Below are 22954 nucleotides of genomic sequence, written 5' to 3' on the forward strand. Positions count from 1 at the left end.
ATCTCTCCGCAGCGCTGTCAGTCCCCATTAGCTCTAACAGGCTCCAGACCGATCCAGGACTGAGAACTTTCTAATGCAATCGATGCGTTACCTGAGGGCTCAGGCTACATTATCATCAGCCCGCCCTCCGCCCTTCCCGATCAGAGCTAACCAAGCAGATCCAGCGACTGCACCTGACTCTTGCTGACCTCGAGGGGAGGTGGACACGGGGGCTGGGAACACAGAAGAAGGGAGCTCACCAAGGGGGCTGGAAACACAGGAGAAAGAAGCACAAACCGGACAAGTCATCATCTCAGGAGTAAGCTGCTTTGAATTTCAGACTCTCGGACACTACACCAGTTACTGAGCGCGGAATCTTGACTACCCAGTAGAGTGGAGGTAGTTCAAACTGGTCCTGTTTGCAAGATGTGTATGAGCAGATTAGACATATGAGGCAAAGAGGGGGACAGACACTGAGATAAAAAGAAACAGAGACAGAACGAAGCAGAGACCGAGTAAGTGAGACTTAGGCATAAAGTGAGATAGAGACGGGGAGACAACGAGTTTAGGCGGATGCAAGGGGCATATGAGGGGGAGAGTATAAGGAGGGATGTTGACAAAGCGCCAGGGGCCAAGGGCCTTGGAACTGAGGGGCAGAGTGTGTGCATGTGACGCAGCTTGTAGACAAAGGTGCTGGAGGTTGTGCTCGCTCAGGCGGGGGGTGGGAAGGAGAGGGTTCGCGGATAAGAGGTTGGTCCTCCAGGTTAGTCAGGCCCTGAGGGCAAGGCTGGAGTAGCAGCAATTTGGGGGGAATTCTGGTGGTTGGGCTGAAGATTGAGTATCACTGAACGTTCTGTATACAAGCCTCAGCTGGTTATGAGTGTTTCTGCGCTGTGTCTCTTTCTCCAGCACAGGCTTCCCAGAGACTTTCAGGGACACCCTTTAAGCTATCCTATCAAAGAGGCCAGGGTTTAGAAAGTCTTCTCCCTGACTCTCTTCCTCTGCTGTAGAGGGACAGGGCAGTTGTTCAGGACCCCGACCTCGGGTCACTCTCTCCAGCTTTTTACCTATGGGGTCCATTTAACCCGGACTTGACTACGATATCTGTTTTCAAACTTCCTCAGTAGAAGTGGTACCCTATCTCTTTCTCTGATTTTTTTCTCATCTCGCGCGTCCAGTACTCCATCTCCAGGACCCGGTTCCGTCCGAGGGGAGGCCCCCTATAAGGCGGAACGGCTCCGGTGACCGCCCGTCTCTCCTCCCTCTCTTCCTTCCCTTTTGTCTAAGCAGAGCCACCGCCCGCCCCGGCTCCGGCTGGAACTCGAACCCGGATAGCCTAGTCCGATCCCGGTCGCGTCCATGCTCCCGGCCCGAATGAATCCGCAGGTGCAGCCAGAGTGCAGCGGGGCTGGCCAGGGTCCTGGGCAACTGAGGAACCAGCAGCCTCAGCAGCAGCTCCAACCACCGCCACCTCTGCAACCCACTCGGAAAGCTGTGGAGCTGGTGTTGGTGAAGAAGCAGAACGGGGTTCAGTGCGTCCTTGCGCCCCGAGGCGGGGATTCGCAACCCCGGGAGACCTGGGGCAAGAAGATCGATTTCCTCCTGTCCGTGATCGGTTTTGCGGTGGACCTGGCCAACGTTTGGCGTTTTCCCTACCTCTGCTACAAGAATGGTGGCGGTGAGAGACCCAGCGCACGGTGGGGGCTTTTACTGTGGGCGCACAGATGGGTGGAAGTTGAGGGCATGTGGGACACTAGGCGCATGGATACTTGTGGCCCACATGGGCGCACTGAGAGTTGGTAAAATCCCTGGGTACCGAAACTTAGCTTGGTGCTGTGTATAGATAGAGTGGAACAGGCGCGCACGACAAGATTGGAGCCAGAGTTCTGGAAAAACTGAGTAGGACGCACAGGCATTGAGAACAGAGTTCATCAAAGAAAAAAGAAAAAAAAAAAAAAAAAACCGCGTAGCTCAGCCAGGCAGGACAAGGAACCCTATCTGGGATCTCTGTGACAGTGAAAACTGGAAAGTGGGGAGTGCTGAATACCAAGTGAGAAATCATTAGGCTTACCGAGAGTCCAGCTCCAGTTTCCTGCGCGCGAATCTGGGTTCTGGTTCGTAGCAATAAAAAGTGCTTCTTCTCCCTGTTCCCACCCTCCGCGTGTTTCTCAATTATGAATTCTAAGTCTGCGTGCAGGCTATAGCCTGCAATCAGTAAACTGGAGTTGGAAAGTTAAGTATAAGGAAGTATCTGAGAGGAGATTAAGAGAGAATACACTTTTACTAAACTAGAGACCTATTTTGAGAAAAGCATGTGAAATTAACTTGCTCCAAAGAGCAACAAATCAGGAAATTTGGGGTCTCAGATACAATCCACTCTCTGGCTGTGGACTTAAGTGATGAACATCCAGGAGGACACTCAAGATCCTTTTCTCTGCACTATGGAAGATTCTAGGAACAAAGGGGAAAGGAGCATTCAGGTTCTGGGGGTTGTAACGGGTAGTGGAAGCCAGATCTAGCTTCTTTGGGGGAAGATGGAAGGAAAATGAGTCCTGATATGAGGAGTTTTACTCCTGGTGTCTAAGGCTAAAAATGTCTGGCTGTGGTATCTCCTGAATCAGTGTTGGGTGAATTCAGACTTCTGCTTAGGAGTATAGGATTTAGTCTTGGGAAAAACTTTGGAGAGTAGAAAGTCTGAGAGGTAAGGGCAGGAGTGCAGAAAGAATCTTGATTTTGAGTCTCTTGAAAACCATTCCCCATTGAGTAGTTTAAGAGGGTGGGACTCAGTTTCTTTCTTTGTAAAATGAACTATGTGCTTTAGATGATGACAGTCTGAAAATGAAAGTGAACAACTTTTGCAAATTAAACTCTTCCTGTTGCTGCAAATAGGTATGTGAAGTCAATATTTGGTGCAAATATTAATGGATGGTACTTTCCCCAGATCCAGATTTTTGTCCCATTGTCACTCCTGTCCTCTCTTCACTCAGCAATCACAGCTGAGAGGTCATATAGATAGCTAAGGTTCCTTTCAGGTCAAAATCCCGTAACACTGGAACAGTCACCCTGATTGTAAGAGCTGATATCATCTTTGAGGACTGATATAGAACAATTGTGGACATAGACTAAGGAGGAATATTTGCATATAATGATAATTGTTAAGGATTTTGTTTTGAATCCTTACACTGTTTCACTTCAACATCTTGCAAGACCACTTAAACTGCCCATTCAATGTTGTGTTGGCACCTGAAGTAGACTTCTGTTTCTTCTACAAGGTAGGAAATAGATGTAATTATTTAAAGGATCTGGCCTTAATGATTTATTGAATAGGAATTCTAAGGCCCTCCACTGCTGAGTCAGGGAGATGTGAACAAAGTTAGATAGGCATTAGTCTAATAAGATCTTTGAAGTCAGAAGACAGGAGTTCCTAACAAGCTCTTCTTTTTATTACCCAAGCAGAGTTTGGGAAAGTCAGGTTTTCTGTTCAGACTCTTAAATTTCTTCTCAGAAAAATGAGGGACAAGGTGGAATTACTGCTTTCAAAGGCCCCTTCCAGTTCTGACTTCTTTGCTCTTATGTGGATATGAGTTCTCTATCTACTTCAGAGAAAGGTTAAATTTCAGGTTCCTCATGGGAATTCTTTTGAAATGGTTATATTGGGTGGACAGAGAAGTGGCCATGTCTGTGATCTCCAATGATAGTCAACCCAGCCTTCTGGTGCTTTTCTTGGGCTTCCAAGCCTCCTGAGGAATCTTTGCGGGCCAGATTGTGAGACAGAGGAAAGAAGCTGCAGAGGATGCTGGTGGCTGAAACTACTATTTACAGTCAGCTGAAGCATCTGGTCCAGGTGAATACATGAGAAGAGGGGGAAAATGTTCTGTTTAGCTGACTTGACTTCTCATATTATGGGCTCAATGATATGACCATGAAGGAGTCAATTTATCAACTTTGAGCTAAGGACTTTTTCTTCTGTGAATACAATTATTATTACTGACTGCATGAAACTTTTGCAATGTGATTATTGCAAATTTTCTTGTTCTACATATCCAACAACAAGTATTTATTGTCTGCTATGTGGTGGGCACTGTGCTAGGTTCTGGGGATCCAAAGGGGAAAAAAAACCTGACCTTGAACAACTTTAAGGAAACACACACACACACACACACACACACACACTTTTCTTACTTTTTTTATCTATGTGATTTGGTCTTTCTGTCCTAATGAGGTAGGACTTTCTTTTACAATACAAGCTCCTTGAGAGCAGGGTATGTTTCATTTTTGTCTTTTTTCTTCAGCACCTATCACACGAGTCCATTGGTTTCCTTCTTTTTTTAAATTGGGCTTGTGATCACATTAGTGGAGGGAGCTCCTTGTAAGTACCTGCCCCAGCTAATACACGTGGGGACCTTCTATACCACTTATATCTTTAGGAGTTTTCTGGGAACACTGAAGCTAAGCCCATTGCCAAGAAACCAAATTCTGGGTCTCATACCTGGCATTTACTAGATAATTAATGCTTGTTGATAGATTCACCTTTGGACAAGAAGCAATGGATTTGTAAAGACTGAAAAAGAATGAAGATTCTTGAAGGGGAGTCCAAGACTGTTACCGAAAGTTAGAGCTGGAAGGCAGCCCAAGAGATCATTTAGCCAACAGCTATCAATTTCCAGATGGGGAAAACATTTCCATCTAACACATTGGTTCACAACATAATCTTGGTAGATCCCACCATTTATAATCTTTAGACTTCATAGGATCTAGATCTAGAAATGAAAGGAAACTTAAAGGTCATTTAGTGTGATCCTCTCATTTTACAGCGGAAGAAACTGAAGCCTAGAAAACAGAAAAGACTTAGTATGAAGTGCAGAGATGGGAAATGAATTCAGATCTTACTCCAAAACCAATACTTTATCCAGTGTACCATGATTTCAGATACATTGAATTACATTTTTTAATGTTCTTACTCATATCAACACCTTTGACCACTATAGATCATATCTTAACAAACAAATATTTTATTCATTTGTCAGACATTTATTATTGTGCTGGACACCATTATCTCTTATTAGTTAAAAGATCTTCAGTGCTGTTTTAAAAGAGTATTTAATTTTTTGATATCAGCAACACTTCTGGCATTCAATCATCTCTATTTATTCCTTGACACCATGGCCAATAAGGCTTTGAGTGGAATTTTGTAGTGAAACTTTTCAACTTTTATTATTTTAGTTTTCAACAAACATTTATTGATTGCCTACCATGTTCAGGACACAATAATGAAGGGAGCAGAGAAGAATAGAGAACTTATGAGACAAAGTACAAAGTATAATATGCTTCAAGCATGTACTGTGTTTGAGGGAGAGTGAAATAGACAAATTTGACTGGAGGGGAATATTTGGGGGGGGGGAATAGCAATCGGAAAGCAAAGAGAAATAGAGAACTGCTAATTGAGAGACAATTAGGAATGTTTCACCAATTATGAAGGGGATGATATACAGACAATTCTCCAGATAGAAAGAGGGGATCACATATTTCCTCCTTCTTCCCCCTTAATCCTTGTCGATTCATGATACTGTTCCCTTGCCCTCTTCCAGACCAGTTCTTTCTGTGCCCCTCTGTGACTTCTTTGAGGTATGGTAAAGGGCCAGCAATCTCTCTATCATTTTGAGAATATTCTTGGGGCTAATGCCTTCCTCACAGTCCTAGGTATGCCTCAGGTTTTCTTGAATATGATGCTAATGAAACAAAAAATTTATTCAAATGAATTTTCATATCAGATCTTTCTAAAATGGTGACCTAGAGAAAAATAAACAAACAAACAAAAATTTTGGCCTGGAAGTCTGGGTGTGGGTTCTAGTCCTAGATCTCTCACTCTATTTGGTTGATCTTAGGTAAAGACCTTTCTTTCTTAGTGGGAATTTGTTTCCTTATCTGTAAAATGAAGAGAGTTGGAATAGATGATCTGCAAAATCCTTTCAGACTTTACCAGTCTGAGTCTAGACAGTTTTTGAGGCAGCATTGGAGGGCACTGTTACCTTACGTGTAAACCTGCCTCAACCCATGCCCACAGGCTCTTGCTACAATGCTCCATGCCAATTGTAACATGGCAACCTCTCCAAGTCCAGTTGTTCTTTCTGGCATTGACTGCAGGATATTTTGAAATGACAAGATGCCAATAGTTGGAACTCCCAGCTAAATATTTTCTGAATGAATTATTGAGCACCTACCTGCCTAAACATCTTCCCAAAGGGCATAGTGTTCATGCAAGTTTAAAGGGATTTTTATTGGGTATGTAGTTTTTTTTTTTTTTTCCCCTGTGGAACTATGTTCCAAGTGTTTCCAAAGAAAACTAACCCAGACAAGATTGGAAGGTAACAAAAGTATGTTTGCTTCTAATGCAATAGCCCTCCCTCCCCATTAATTAAACTTTTTTCAACACCCTGCACTTTCACTGCCGGGGAGTCACTGATCTACCAGGAAGAGGGAAACATGACTGGGTCATTGTGTCCAGCTGCCAGGATGGGATCAGTCTTCCTAAGTTGGGAGGATTTTTATGAACTTTCCTTCCTGTATAGAGGACATATTGAAAAGAGAGCTTTATGTTTGATCTTGCAGAGAGGGTATAGTAAGTGTAGTCTTATGAATAAGCTTATTCCTGGGGCTATAGTGTTGGCTTGCCTAGTGCAATACCTAGCATATGGTTAAGTGGAATGACAGAATGCATGAATGAGTGGGATGGATACCATCTTAGTAGGAAAAAGAATAAAGGCCTAAGATCACATAAAGAAAACAACATGGGATAATGGAAAGACTACTGGGTTGAGAGTTAAAGGATCTGAATTCAATTCCTGCTCTCCCTCTTATTATGTGTGACTTTGGATAAACTTCTTTATCTGGATGAGCCAATTTAAAATGAAGGGGCTGTACTAGATGACCTCTAAAGTCCCTTCCCACTTGAGATTGGTGGTGCTATATAAAAAATAAAAGAAGCAAAGGAAAAAAAGGATCAGACAGTAACTGAAGAGATGAAGTTCTGGAATAACAATAAAGATCATCATTCTGTGACTTTTGGCAAGCAGTATGCACCCTAGTTTTTGGATCTGTAGTAATCTTTCCTTGAAAATACCACAAATCCATGATATGGAAGTGTGCTGGCAACTTTAAAGTATGTTGTAAATTCAGGGCATCCTCTCTCCTAGTGGGGGAGACTCTTTATTTCATCCAGACTAGTAAAAGAAGTCTGTAAAGCTGCATATGCTGAACTTTTCAATTAGAGGAACCTAGCTTTAGAGCTGGGATGTGAGCTAGAAGGAATTCCTGAGGTTGTCTAGTACATCTTTGTAATTTTGCAGATTTAAATGACTTGCTCAAGACCACATTGGTAATAAATGACAGAAGTAGGGGGGTAAACCCAGAGAGAGCTTGACCCTCCAGAACCCTTTTCTCTGTATCATGTTTGCTTCTGAGGCCAGATCTGAGGGGCTGGCTGTTATGACCATCAAGATGTGGTGATTGAGCTCATTCCAACTTCCTGTGTTCCAAATCTGATTGAAAAAAACAAAAATAGGAGATTTTTCAAGATGGAGTGTACCAGGTCTTTTCACCTCAAAAAGCAGGAGTTTTTATGCCCACCACCCCAGATCAGGGCTGGTAGTAGTTACCTTATCCTGTGTTATTCATCCAAAGCTCACTGTTTACTAGGCAGTTTCATATAACACTGAAAAAAATGTATAAACATGGTGATGGTCCAGTTTTCCTGGAGTTCCCTCCCCACCCAAAAATGGGCTTGTATTTTGATATATTTTGACTTGGTATAAGGACATTTGAGAGAATAAAATATAACATATAAAACAACCATACAGCCAAATCTATACTGGTAAAAGGTATCCCTTTGGAGGTTTCCCTGTGGTCCCAAATTTTGTATCCTATTAGGGGGTGACTCTTAGAGTTGACCACTTATCAACTCTGGGGGGGGGAGGCTTCTTACAAAGTATTATCTTTCTTTGCTAAGGATTTAGAATAGCAGACTTGGAAGAAATCTAAGAGGTTACTGAATACATTAATCCTCATTAAAAAAAAGAAAATATGACTTATTTAAGTACATATTGGAAGTTAGTACTACACTGTGAATTGGAAATGAATGAAAAGAGCACAGAATTTAAAGCCCGAGGACCTGGATTCAAATCTTGATTCTACCATTTATTAACATTATGACTTTGGACAAGTAGCTGAGAATCTCTCTTTTAAGTATTCACCTCTATAGAATTGATGATTTCTGAGGTCCTTTCTCATTTGAATTAGTTGGTACATATGATTGCATATGTGCTTATATTTGCAAGTTCAGTATGGGCATACAGAAGGGGTAGTACTTGAGCTCAGCCATTCATACTTTTTTAGAAGGAGTCCTTTCTAACCAGTATCAGTAATGAGTAGGATATTGTTTGAATTTTCTTCAGTACTCCCTTGACTTTGGTGGGTTGCACCTCTTTCTGCCTTCTTCCATACTTGTTCCACATTACAGAGCAGTTCCAATGTTTTCAATATTCTTCTGGAAATCTGTTCCCTCTGAATTGATTGGCTTTTTCCAGTGCATTCCTGGCAGATGGTGAGGCCTGAGGAAGATAATGTAGTGATGGAGCCAGAACCTTTTGCATACTTGATGAAAGATCTAGGAATTGTTGTGAGCATCCTATGGTGGTTGCAACGTGATCCAGATACTTGGATATGATAGAGACTTAAGACTATTGGACTTGAGATCTAGAGCTGGAAGGGACCTTAGAAATCACCCTTCTGAATTTTACAGATGAGGAAATGAAACTCTGAAAAGTGAATTGAGTTGACCAAAGTGAGTGCCTCAAATTAGGAAGATCTGATTTCTGAGAAGTTGAAGTAGAAAGCCCAGGAAGAGAACAGAATCCATTTTCTTCTCTACTTACTATATTCCTGCCATATTATTGTTTCTCTAGTATTTTTTTGAAAATATATTAATGGATTTTCTTATTTTCAGTTCAACTCTTTTCCATCCCATTCCTCCTGTTCCCATTCAGACTTTGGGATTTTGTCAAAATATCTTTTCCCTTTGAACCTGTTACTCAATTTTCCTTGATCTTCATTATAGCAAAGGATGCTGTTGAAAAAATTTTAAGGTTGACAACCCCTATTTACTGGTTGTTAGCTAAATAGCTTAATTTCTGGAAAAAAAATATCCTAACAGAGTAGTCTAGAAATGGAATGGGCTGCCTGGTTGGGATGGAGGAGGGGAGAGAAGTTCTAGTCATTCAAGCAAGGCTCTCAGACCACCTGTCAAGTGGGGCATTCTTTGTTGAGAGGGAGTTGAGACTAATTTCTATAATTCAGTAGTTGTTCCCAGGCATTAGAGAATGCACTCTTTTATAAATGTGTTTTCTGTTTTTTAACAACTCAAATTGTTAAGTAAAGATAGCCTCTTATGTTTGTACAGAATTTTGCAGTTTTCAAAGCCTTATTACATTGTTTATCTCACTTGAGCTTCCAACCTGTCAAAGTAGCACTGTGCAATGAAGTAGCATTGTGAGATTTTGTGGGGGCAGAAGATTGGAATCATAAGCTAAAACAAGATTTAGGGCTTATCTGTGGGTTTTATTAATCACTGTGCTCACTTCCTCTTCTGTCTTTGCATTATTGACAGAATCCTGAGAGTTTCTTTGCAGAGCCCCAGCCATCCTCATTCTGGTGCCCCCGAGGTATTATGACTCTAGGTGCTAGCTTTTGTTCCTTCTTCCTCTATCAACTTGTGTGGTTCTCTCAGGAGAAGCTGCAGCAGTCTGTCTGCCAGGCTGGAAAAAGAGCTGCAGACCTGGAGCAGAAAGGTCTGCCCTTTACCAACTGTGTGAATTTAGGCAAATCCCTTCACTCCTGTGGGTTCTAATCAGACCACAAGCATTTATTAGTGCATGGGCTTTTTGTCTTATTTCTTTTTAGCACCAGATCTATGATTTCAGATCTCCTACTGAGGAAACTCCTTCTACCAATGCAGCTGAATCCCTTCTCTGCCACTTAGAGTTATAGAGAGCTGATTGGGCTAATAAAAGGTTAAATCATTTGCCCAGGGTCACACATCCAGTATGTGACACGGTCACCCTAACTAGGAGACCAATCTTCAATTAAATCTAAGAGCCAGGGATATGAAGATCAAAGCAAAGCAGTTCTGCACTGAAGCAGTTTATATTTTCTCAGACATGTGTGCTGATATAGCTATATGTCAAATAGACATAAGTTGATTTTTCAGAAGGGGGACTCAAAATATCAACAAAATAAAGGAGAGGAAGAAAGGCTTCATGCAGAAACGGTGCTAAAGATGAGTCTTGAAGGCAATGAAAAAAGCCAAAAAGCAGAGGGAAGAACATGTGAAGAACAGAAAGAAGGCCAGTACCATTGGATTAGAGGACTCTGAAGAGACATAATGTGAAATGAGGCTAGAAAGGTAGGAAAGGGGTCAAGTTGTAAAGAATATCTTAAATAAGTTTTTGTTGATATTTTCTATTAGTTATATCATCATAGTTATCTTTAGAATCTTTCTTCCTTTCCCTCCCAGAGAACCATCTCATATGACAAATAATGTTTTGATTTGTGTTTTTAGAGGAGAAAAATTAGCACAATTGATCAATAACTGAAAAATTCTGGAAAAAAGAGGATATATAATATGTAGACTTCCCACTCCATGAAGAGGTGGGTGGGTGTGTTCTTATATTTCTTCATTATATCTCTTCATAGGGATTTTTGATCCCTATAGTTTGGTGACATTCATTTTTGATTTTTGAGTGTGTGGTTGTTCTTTCCATTTCTGTTGTAGTTACTGTATATGTTTTCTTGACTTTGTTTACTTCACTCTGCATCAATTCATGTAGATCTTTCCACGATTTTCTGCCTCCAACTCACAATCATTTACTACAACAAAGAAATATGCCATTACATTCATATGGCAGTGAAGAATTTTAAATGCCTGACAGAGGAGTTATATCTGCTCCCAAAGGGAATCATTGGAATTTCTTGAGCAGAGAAATGACAAAGTCAGATCTCTGTTTCAGGAAAATCATTTTCACAGTTTGGTAGAAAACAAACTAGAGAAAGGGAAAATTTGATCAGGGAGACAAATTAGGAAGTCATTTTAATAATCCATGTGAAATGTGATCAACTTCCTATTCTGTCAAATAAAGAGCTTGGTCTAATTAGATGGTCCCTTCTAATTCTGACATGGCAATTCTTTAAAGGAAGGTGATACAGTGGACTGAATCAGGCAGGGCATGGAATACTTGAGCTCAAATCCTGCCTCAGGCACTTACTGGCTATTTCTCTGGGCAAATCAATTAATAGCACTGGGCCACTGTTTCCTTATTTCTAAAATGAAGATTTCAGATTTATGTTTTTTAGCAGCACTAAATCTATAATCTTATGAATGATAAAGAAACATTTTAATTCCAGGCTAACTTCTTCATTGCTGGGGATCAGCGTCCTATATTGAGAACAAAAAATAACTGACATTTTTATAATACAAAACATTTTTCTTATAATATTCCTTTGAAGTTGGTCATGAAACTCATTATTTTTCATTTTTCATATGAAGAAACCAAAGTTCACGAAGATAAAGTGACTTGTTTCCGAGTTAATCAATCAGTAAACATTGTTTTAGTGTCAAACATATACTAGGCACTAAGCACTAAGTGTCAAGCTATGGGGGCAAAATCTAACGGGGAAGGTAATGGGGATAATTATAAAGAAATATAGACAAAGCAAGCTATAATCAGGACATAGAATAAATAATCAACTGAGGGAAGAATTAGAATTAAGAGGGGCTGGAAGAGTATCTGTAGAAGGTGGAGTTTTAAGTGGGATTTAAAGAATGCCAGGGAGTTCAATAATCTAAGCAGAAGAAGAAGAATGTCCTAGGCATAAGGGACAGCCAGAGAAAATTCCCAGAGACAGTAGATGTGCCTTGTTTATGGAACAGCCAGGAGGCAGGTACCAAGAGGATGGTACTGTTATTCAGAGGAATAGGTCACACTGCTAATATATAGTAGAATCCAGATTTGAGCCTGAGTTGTCTACCAGACTAACTTTTTTTTTTAAGTTAAGAAAGAACACGTTTGGGTCTAAGGCAGGGGGATCCCTGTCTCCTGTGTATGACTAAATGGAAGGAAATTTGAGTTTCTCAGAACTGGAGTGCATCAGGATAAGGAGGAGGGAAGTTTTACTCTAGGTCATACAATCTGAGAAAGATATGGGGAAAAGAATCCTGGATCTGGAGGCAGACATTTTAGGCATCAATCCTGAAAATCTCTCTCTGGTGCTTAGTGGCTTATCATTAAAATGAGGGGATTGGATTTAATGACCTTTAAGGCCCTTTCTAGTTTTAAATCTATGATGGATTTTGGTCTTTTGTTTGGTAAATATTGGCTGACTCTGTGTTTTTTCCATGGGTGTGGTGTTGAAAATCTTTACTTACTGAAATCAAATATATCCAAAAACTGGGGGGGGGGAGAGGAGGGGGGAGGAGAGGAATAAAAGCACAGGAATGGGAGTCAGGTGACCTGGGATTCATTCTATCCTTCATTTTATATGGGTCTGTGACCTTGGATAGATCACTTTCTAGGACTGTTTTCTTATCTGTAAAATGAGGGAGCTGGGAGGAGGGATTATTAAGGCTCTCTATTTTTAAACAGCAACACTCAGAGAGTATGTTTCTATTTCTCACCAATTCTTGATTCTGTCAAGGTCTACTTTGAGCTTTGGAACTAGATTATATAAAGTTGTTTTCCTAATTTGGGGAAGGGGGAGTGAAATCCTTTGTTTTGGTCACTTGTTAGTGGTCTGGGCGGGATTGGTATTTAAGAGAGGTGTTCAGTTTACAATAAATCAGAGTCATATTTTCTGCTAGTATATTTTTTTTGTTTGTTTGTTTGTTTTTGTTTTTGCTGGGACTGAAGCTACTCACTGGCTCCAGATGAATTTGCCTGAACATTGGATCTGGACTCAGGAAAGCCTGAGTTTAAATCCAGTCTCAACCACTTAACTATGTGACTGATCAAGCCACTTAATTTCTGTTTACCTCAGTTTCCTCATCTGTAAAATGGGAAACAAACCTCAGAGTTGTTCTGAGGATCAAATAATATGTTTGTAAAACTCTTAGCTCAGTGTGTGGCACATAACAGACTCTATATAAATGTTTATCCCCTCCCTTCCTTGGTGAAGGTTTTCAGACAGTGTCCTGGTGCCTTTTGTAAAGCTCTGGTCTTCCCTTTTGGTCTGTCAAAAGCTTCAACTGAGGGAATCCTAATCCTTTTTTTCTTTTAGCAACTTGTAGCAGGCAAGCTTAGTAAGGAATGTCCTTTGCCATTAAAGCCAAGCCTAAAGCTTAACGTCATCGATTAATTAACTTCACTCTCTTCCAAGACTGTGAGCTGACTTTATGCCCTGGTCAGTTGTGGGTCTCACAAAAGCTGGAACTAGAAAGAATATACATGGATGACCCAGGACAGCCTATCTTCAATCTAGGGTTAAAAAAAGAAAATTCCACTCTAAATACCTGCTTTACTGAAAGTGAGTCAGTAATATCATCTTTCCATCAGTAAGTTTTTATGACTTTTTGTCCTCTTATTAGATACTTGATAAATCATAATTATCATCCTCCTGCTATTTATCCTTTCCACTCTCTATTTCCAAGACAGACAGAATACTTCATATGATGGCATAAGTTTAAATTCTTATTTTGAAGGAAAGCTGTATAGAGGGATCCCCTTATTCAGAGCCAAAGCAGGCCTTATTGAAACACTTGCCTCACATTTTGTGAAAGGGCACTGGTGAATGGGGCACAAATCATGCCTCCATTTGGGCAAAAAAAGAACATTGTCTTGTATCTTGAATGAACCATATGAGTAGGAGGGCAAGGTAGTCTAGAGCTAGTCAAACTGGCCTTTAGGATACCAGAACAATGGGTATCTGTAGTATTCAGGGATTTGGGCCATAGTTCCTTTTCCTGATCCCATCATCTTCTGGGAGCATCTGACATTGGGGATAAAAAGGTCTCTAGAAATATAAGAAGCAGGTTATATTTGGATTATTATATAAGGACTATATAAGGATTACTATCCTTAATCCATCACCACCATCACCGACAAATAGAATATTATGCTCCCTCATATTGGAGGGTCCCAATATTGGCAGACATGATCATAGCTTGGTCTTCCTATAACAGTGCCAGAGCTAGCATCTTTATGGATGATATTTTGTGTACACATATGGTTTAATGGATCAGCTAGAGAAATCTGGACTGTCATTAGAGCTCTCTAGTTCAATTTCCTCATCTTCCAAATGAGGATGAGAAAAAATTATTATGATTTTCATAATTATCTACATGGTATGTGTAATGAATACACTAATACAGGGGTCCTCAATCTTTTTAAATAGAGGGCAAGTTCACTGTCCCTCAGACTGTTGGAAGGCCGGACTATAGTAAAAACAAAAACTGAGTTTTGTGGGCCTTTAAATAAAGAAACTTCATAGCCCTGGATGAGGGGGATAATCATTCTCAGCTGCCACATCTGGCCCGTGGGCTGTAGTTTGAGGACCCCTGCACTAATAGTTAGATTTCTCAGATCTGTCTTTTCTGACTTGGGAGACAAGTGTTAGAATACAGTTTGAAATGATCAACCAGTTCTTGATAACACTCTTCTGTATGTTAAGTGAAGTGAATTAAAGATTTCTGTCCCCCCAACAAGTAACAATGGTTGAAATAATCACTTATGAAATATTCCCACAGGTCTGAAGAACATTCTTATTGTCCTGCATTCATGGGCTTGTTATGGGAAACTACTCAGCCACTGAAAATGATTGTATTGTATTTCCCCTTCCTTCCCATTTATGATTTGTGCATAGAATCTTTACCTTTCCTACAAAAGGAAGAGGTCACCTGCCCAGGAGAACTTCCAGTTTGCGAACTGTATTCCTCACTCTGAAAGTGATTAAATAAACTGCTTTTGATCTTTAAAACCTGTCTCTGCCTTGTGTAGCTCCAGCTATCCACAGTTTAGAAAATAAGGCAGCAAAATTCTAAAGAAGTGACTTGTCTCGGGTCACCCAGATAGTGAAAGAAAGAACCAGAATTCTAACCTATGTCCTCTGACAGTAGATGCAGAGGTTTTTCTACAGTATCACGTTGTCTCTCCTTGGCATAAGCCTTGTCTTAATTAATGATCAAATCTTGAGTTCTTTAAGCGTGACTAGGGAAAAGTTCTGGTATTCAGATGAGAAAGGTAATAAATGTTCAAGGTGGAAGTTAACCTGAACCATAGGTAGTAAATTCTCTCTGTATGTCTTATAGGCGCTTTCCTAATCCCATATACCCTGTTCCTCATCATTGCTGGGATGCCTTTGTTCTACATGGAATTGGCTTTGGGTCAGTACAACCGGGAAGGAGCTGCTACTGTGTGGAAAATTTGCCCATTTTTCAAAGGTAAGAAGAGTGGGATATTGGTTTTTGAGGAGAAGAAAAAAGATAGGTAAAGGTACCTTCTCAAGGAACAATGAAAAAAAGAAAATGGGAGATAAGAGAAAAGAAAGAAATGGGGTGACAAGAGAAAGCAAGGGAATGGGGAGACAAAGGAAAGTGGGGGAATGGGGAGACAAGGGAAAGCAGAGGAATGGGTAAAAAAAAAAAAACAAAAACAAAACCGGGCCTGAGCTTGATTGTTACAATGTCTGCCACCAGGGCTGGTATAGTACTTTTAGATGGCCTGACTTAATTGTATCAGTGTTATCATTGGGGAACTGATGAGACTCAAGCACAGCAGGCATTCAAAGATACTGGAAGATGGTGACTTGACTTGAAGTGATGACTTCTGGAAGAAATACTCAGTGTCTCTGTGTGGTTGGTATCACTTGGTGCATCTCAAAAGGAAAAGGCATCAGTATCTGCATTCTTCTGCCTATACTAATAATCTAGGAAGGAAGCATTTGGCTTGGCAAACTGGGTTTTTCCTTATCACTGATACTAAGCAGAAAGGTAAATTAAATAAATTCAAATTTAAGAATCCTGTGTCTACAGTGTTCAATGCTATACTAAAGGGTAAGGGCTGCAAAGTTTCAATAAGATCCTATCCCTGCCTTTGGGATATTTACATGGCACAATGGTTAAAGTGATGGTCTTGGAGTCAGGAAGATCTGAGTTCAAATCCCATTTAATACTTATTAGCTGAAGTCACTTATTCCAGTTTGCTCAGTTTCGTCACCTGTGAAATGAATCTTTGTCAAGAAAACTCCAAATGAGTTCATGAAGAATTGAACATGACTTTAAAATGAGCAACCATAAAAATATCCCTATCCTCATAAATATTATGAGCTAGTAGTACACTCAAGATGTGAAAACAAGCTGTTATATGAGATTCACGGAGGGAAAGGTCATTATTGACTAAAAAATATCAGGGGAGACAGCAAAGAAGAGGTGGCATTTATATAATCACAAAATGTTAAAAAAAAAAAAAAAGTCTTTCATATCATCTTATGGATGAAGAAACTGAGACCTGTAGGAAGTAAATGATGCTACCTAGGTCACACAGTCAGTACACAGTAGTCGAGTGGAACCTATATCTTGTATATCAAGTCCATGTGCTCTTTTCTGTATTTCCTTATATTTCCACTTCTTCCTGTAATGTGGTACCATCTCAATAGGCAATGAAAGAAAAGAAGTACATTCTAGAGGGGGAAAAGGACACCCAAAGCCATAGAGAAAGAAAGAGGCAAGCAAATTTGGGGAGAGCAAAGTGTTTCACTTTGGAGCTGTAGAATATATGATGGAGAATTATATGAGTTAGAGCTTGAACAATATTGGTGTCAAATTTTCAGGCAAAGAAGCTTGGGTTTTACCCAATAAACAATAAACAGGTACTGGATGTTTTGAGTGGAGGAATGAAAGGATTATATTTATACATAATCAAGATTAATTTAGGACTGATATGAAGGTTGGTGAAAGGTGTAGTAGAGATAACTGTCCTTGAAGCCAGGAAGAGCTGAGTTCAAAACCCGCCTCTGACACAAAATGGCTGTATGAGTCTGGAAAAGTCACTTAATTTCTTAGTGGCCCAGATATCTCTAAGATCCTCTCTTGAAGAAAAGATGTGGACTCATTGGTAACAGGTGTTTCCTTGCTTGGAAATTCTCTATACCAGTGATGTCAAACTCAAAAACATGGGATCCCTATAGATATACTGACTTTAAAAACCCCCACAAATTAACATTATATCTTTATTGGATTTTTTTTTTCAAAAACTTCCCAGTTATATTTTAATTTGATTAGGGTTGTATAGAGGGCTATAAATTTCATACCTCTTCCCTATACAAATAAAATTATAGGTCCAAGTCCCCATTCTAGGGCCTATGTGAAGAATAAATTAAATAGAAGATTGAGTGAGAATGGAGAAACTTTTAAGGAGTCTATTGAATTGTTTTGGCAAATAATACAAAAAATTTGTATTAGTGTGATGGCAATGGAGAGAGTACTGAGAGAAGAGATACTTTTGCCATGACAATTAAATACTTATGAAAAGACAAGGAAGGAAAAAAAGGAAAATAACATTTATTAAGTGCTTATTATGTGTCAAGCACTGTGTTAAGAGCTTTAAAAATATTATTTTGTCTTTATAAGATCCCTGAGAAGTGAAATTTTATAGTTGAAGATACAAAGATAGAGATGTAAAATGGTCACATAACTAATAAGTGTCTAAGGCTGGATTTGAGCTCAGGTCTTCCTAACTCAGGACCCAGTACTCTGTTTTCTGTGCTACCTAGTTTTTCATGTTATATTTATTAAAGCCTCAAATCGTGCTAAGACTTTTGAGACACCCTGCATAAAATCAAATATTATATAAAGGCTACAGAGACCTCAGAGAATGAGCTATAAGTTGGATAGAGTAGTCAGAGAAGATTCTGCAAAGGAGATGGCTCTTGAGCTTGTATTTGGAGTCCCTTCTCTTATCATTCCCCAACTTCTTTGCAGGTGTTGGCTACGCTGTTATCCTCATTGCTCTCTATGTGGGCTTCTACTACAATGTCATCATTGCCTGGTCTCTCTACTACCTGTTCTCTTCATTCACCCTTAATCTTCCCTGGACCAATTGTGACCACCCCTGGAACAGTCCGAACTGCACAGACTCCAAGTTTCTCAATGGGTCTGTGCTAGGCAATGGAACCAAATACTCCAAGTACAAGAACACTCCGGCAGCTGAATTCTATGAGTAAGTGTTGGTCCATTCTCTGTTCCCCTTTTGTGCTCCCCAGACATGGAGGTTTACTGGTGACAGGTCAACTAAGCCTTTTGATTCCTGTTATAGGCCAACAGAAGGATGGCTGAATTGAAAAGAAGCAAAGTCAAAATGGGTTGGTTTATTGTTGTGTATCTTGGATATTCTCATCAGTTGTGAAAGGATGAGACCATTAAAAAAAAAAGAGTCCTAGAAAGAAGAGATATCCTACCCAGCATCATAATGTATGCATCTGTCCTATTTGAATGAAGATGGGTCAATATTATATTGGGGTGCAGTAGAAAGAACATTAGTTTTTGAATTAAAAAACTTGGTTTCCTATCCTGGCTCTGCTACTTTCCACCAATGTGACTTTAGGTGAGTCTACTATCCAGATAGACCTCTTTTTCCTTGCCTGTAAAATGAGCAAGTTAGGTTACTTGATCTTTAAGGTAACATTACACAGAACAGAAGGATCAGACTAACTTAAGAAAGCCCGAATTTGAATCCTGCTTCAAGAAATGAACTCCTCTGTGATTATGGACAAATCTCTTAGCCTTTCTCCTCCTCAACTTCCTCATTTGAAATATATGAGACTCTAGGTATCTCACAGGGTGGTTGTGAGCATCAGTTATTTAGATGACATAATTTTCATAAGATACTTTGCAACTGAGGCAATTAGGTGGCATAGTAAATAGTATGACAAGCCTAGCGTCAGGAAAACCTGAGTTCAAATTCAGTCTCATCCATTTAATAGCTATGTGACCCTGAGGAAATCTCTTAACACTGTTTGCCCCAGTTTCCTCCTCTGTAAAATGAGCTGAAGAAGGAAATGTCAAACTACTGTATTTTTGTCAAGAAAATCTCAAATGGGATTAGGTAAAGTGGGGTAAGAATGAACAACAACAACAAACAATATTTTGTAAAACTGAAAGAACTACATAACTATTGGTTTAATATTGTCATCATTATCATCATCATTTAAGGTCCATTCTAGTGTTAAAGCCAATTATTAGTGATTGTTCTAATTATATTCAAATGATAGCTTCCTTGACTTGGAAAAAAGTCTGAATTTAGAATATTTTCATTTACTGTAATTTTCACTAGGCTTGTAATATAATTTTTGGTATGTGGTTATCTTAGATGGACACTAATAAGTAAACTTATTTAAAAGTATCAGTCACAATAGTTCCCTATTATATAGCAATGCTTTTTAAACCTAAAGGTCAGAAAGTGCTAGTCCCACAAGTTGATAGTGTACCAAAGAAATTAGTAATTTCAAGTTGTTTTCACTTGTTAGTTTTAGACTGAATTTTATCTTGGTGTGATGGGAAAAATGCTGGATTTGGAGTCTAAGAATCTCTCAGCTCTATACTTAACTTTATGACCTTGAGCATAGGACTTCCCCTCTCTAAACCTCAGTTTCTTAACCATTAAAAAGTAGTCTGGTTAGATGACTTTAAACTTCCTTTAAGTTCTAAATCCATGATCTCATTTTCTTTCATCCTACCATATAAAAATCACATAGTAAAAAAGCAACAGGAATAAGATTTGAAATCAAGTCTTCTGATTTTAAGATGTATTTCATTTTCCACCTTATATACCACATGACCAGCAAATTCCAATTGACTCAGTGAAAATAGTTTGAGGTGGGATGAGGAGGCTGTATTTATTCACACTGGCCTCAATGCCCAATCTCCCTAACATTTTAGTTGATTTTCTTCATGTGTATGATACCTGTCTCCTTGATAGTCTATGAGCTCCCATATGATGCTATCTTATTCTCCACTTTGAGCTTCCAGGCATCTTCCAATGTTCTGATATTCTAAGATGCTTTGATCTCTTACAATTAAAATCCTGAAAATCCCCCAAAGGAAGAAATTTTCTGGAACTTTTTACTCAACAAGTTTTGTTTATACCATTTCTGAATAGATCAAATAGCTGAGGTTTTAGAGATTGTATTGTTATTCATAAAAATAACAATAATGACTGCTCACCTTGTTCCTCAGTGTCCTGGGATTTAGAATAACCCACAAATTGATTCCTTAGATACAAACTTTCACAGGAGCGTCATTATCTTGGAGTGTCTTGCCACTGCCTTGACAGGAAGCTCCATTGGCCTCCAAGTCAAGAGGCATTATCTTACCATGGAAAGACCATTAGATTTGAAATTAGAGGATCTGCATTCAAATTTCACCACTTTTATGTAGGACCTTGGACAAGTCACTTACCATCTCTGTTTTATGGAAGTTTCCTCTTCTGCAAAATGAAGATTTTGGACTTAAGGATTCCCAATACCCCTTCTAGCTCTAATTCTGTGATCCTTGTCTTCTCTTCCTTGTTCTTTCTAATATGTCTTGCTGCTGCTAAATCATGTGCTCTGCAATTCCCTGCTGGAAAAATCCTGTCTTTGCTCTGTCTTTGGTTCCTTCCATTCTTGACCTCTGCAAGTAACATCCATGACTCACCCTGACATGAGACTTTTTCTGAATAATCTAGAAGAGAAAAGGAAATCTCATTTGTCCCCTTGTCTTAAACCCCTCCCTCCCTGACATTAAGAGCATTCCTTTTTCTGGAGTTTGGGGAACCACGCTTTTCCTAGATTTTCAAGTAAGTTTTTCTTTTCCTGACTCAAATGACATAATCAAATGCTCCATTTGATTACTTCCTTTTACTCTCTGTGTGGACATATAAAGGTTGAATGAGCATGGATGCTCCCCCCTTACCTATCTAACCCCTTTAGACCAGCTCATAGAGTTCTTCAAATTCTACCAGATCTCAATCTTCCCAGAGCCCTTCTTTGACACACTTTATGTCTGACTCCCTACTTTGACATGGAGGGGACTCTGGTCTCTTGCAAGTTGTCATTGAAACCCAAGCTTTTGTGGGCCCTGCAAGTAAGCAAGGCTTCAATATAGTCTCTGTAACCGATTCTGTCACTGTCATTCTGTTGCTGGAAAGACTGTGGGATAGGGCGATATTTCTGGAGCCAGAGGACCTCTGTTTACATCTTGTCTTTTTTCTCTTATTGATACTAGTTTTTAGTTTCTTCATATGTAAAATGAAGGAAGGCACCTAGGTGGTAAAATAGAAAGAGTGCTTGACTTAGAGTCAGGAAGATTCATCTTCTTGCTGTTCAAATCTAGCCTCACATACATATGCAGTTGTGTGACCCTAAGCAAGTCAGTTGGCAATGTTTGTCTCAGTTTTGTCATTCATAAAATAACCTGGAGAAGGAAATACTAAACCGCTCCAGTGTCCTTGCCAAGAAAAGTTCCAAAGGCTTCATGGTGAGTTAGAAATAAATAACAACAAGAAATGAAGAAATTGGACTAGACATCTTTTGAACTCCCACTTTTGAATCTATGATCCTATAATCAGACTTCTTGACTTCAGAGGCACCAAATATTTTTGATGAGATGATGATTTTTTTTTGGCCTTGTCAATTCATAAAATAGTTTCCTAAGGCATATATAGATAAATTTTAATTGGCAACAAAGGAGGATATTGCAGTTTTAAATAGGGATTCGTAAAGCATTAAGGAAGAAATTAAAGATTCATTCCATGTGAGGTCTCTAATTCCTATTTTGTTCTATTGATCAATGGGATGAGGCCATTCTCTGCCACATTTATTGTTCTCTGGGGGCCTTTTATCCTGAAACAGGAGTTCTTTGAGGTTTTATAGGAAAGTGGCTCCCTCTATTACTAGAATTAAAAGAACAACCATAGACATTTAGACTTTTAGTGTTAGAGATTAACTAGACAAACCTCTGAACATTACAGATTCCTACCTTACTACCCAACTATTCCTCCACCTACCTCCCCCCCCCTCCCCAGCCACAGCTTCACTTCCTCTTTTTAGAATCTTTCCTTCAAGGTTCAGTTTAAATAGTATTTTCTACATCAATCAATTAATCCAAGAAGCATGTACTAAGTAAATAATAGGTACCATGAACTAAGCTTAGTACTAAAAACAAAGACAATTAAATAATTCCTATGATTAAGGCTCTTAAAAAAATCTCCTTAGTTATTTATTAATGCTTTCTTTGTCTTCAAATTACTTTATATTTACTTATTTATTTATTTTTAATGTATTGTAATTTCCAGGCTCAGGAACGTAGAGTACTCAAGGACATATATAAAGCCAGGACTAGGATTCTGGTGTCTTTTTTCCTATTCCTTCATGAATGTATGACTATGGCCAAGTCACTTAGCATTTTTTTTCTTATTTTCCTTTTATATAAAATGAGGGAATCTAGCTAGATGACTACTGATGTTTCTTTTAACTAAAATTCTATGAAATCAGCTTGCTTCTCTAATCCATTCTACTTCTTATTGTTAACTTGGTCCTTCAATCCCAGCATTAGGAAATTATGATGACAATGGGAACAGGGTGGAAAGTAGACTGGGGAGGAGAGGAGGTGGTTGAATGACACACGGGACAAGGAAGTAACAGTATGAAGCAATAGAATATGTGTTGGATTTGGTTAAAGGAACTGAGTTCAAATTCTGCCTATTTTCCCTAGGTGATCTTGAACAAGTTATTCATCCTTTTTGAGCCTCATTTTCTTCATCTGTAATATGAAGCATGGGACTAGATGGCCTTTAAAGTTCCTTACCGGTCTATACCTGTAACTACAATCTAGGTACACACACTGCTTCCACTTTGCCAGAAACCAAACACACAAAGTATACCACAAGGAGATAGAGAC

The 22954-nt window shown here is 39.4% G+C and overlaps 1 protein-coding gene across 1 annotated transcript in view; it reads left to right on the forward strand.

The window, feature by feature from the left end:
* Positions 1–1286: 1286 nt before the first annotated feature.
* SLC6A2 (solute carrier family 6 member 2) overlaps positions 1287–22954 on the forward strand; it is a 54338-nt gene continuing 32670 nt past the window's right edge. The window contains exons 1-3 of the mRNA XM_003758785.2: positions 1287–1657; positions 15329–15460; positions 17999–18236. Coding sequence (XP_003758833.1) covers positions 1339–1657; positions 15329–15460; positions 17999–18236 — 689 coding nt within the window. The 5' untranslated portion in view covers positions 1287–1338. The remainder of the gene's footprint in view (positions 1658–15328; positions 15461–17998; positions 18237–22954) is intronic.

Source organism: Sarcophilus harrisii, chromosome 2, assembly GCF_902635505.1.
Source record: "Sarcophilus harrisii chromosome 2, mSarHar1.11, whole genome shotgun sequence".
In the NCBI taxonomy this organism is placed as follows: Eukaryota; Metazoa; Chordata; class Mammalia; order Dasyuromorphia; family Dasyuridae; genus Sarcophilus; species Sarcophilus harrisii.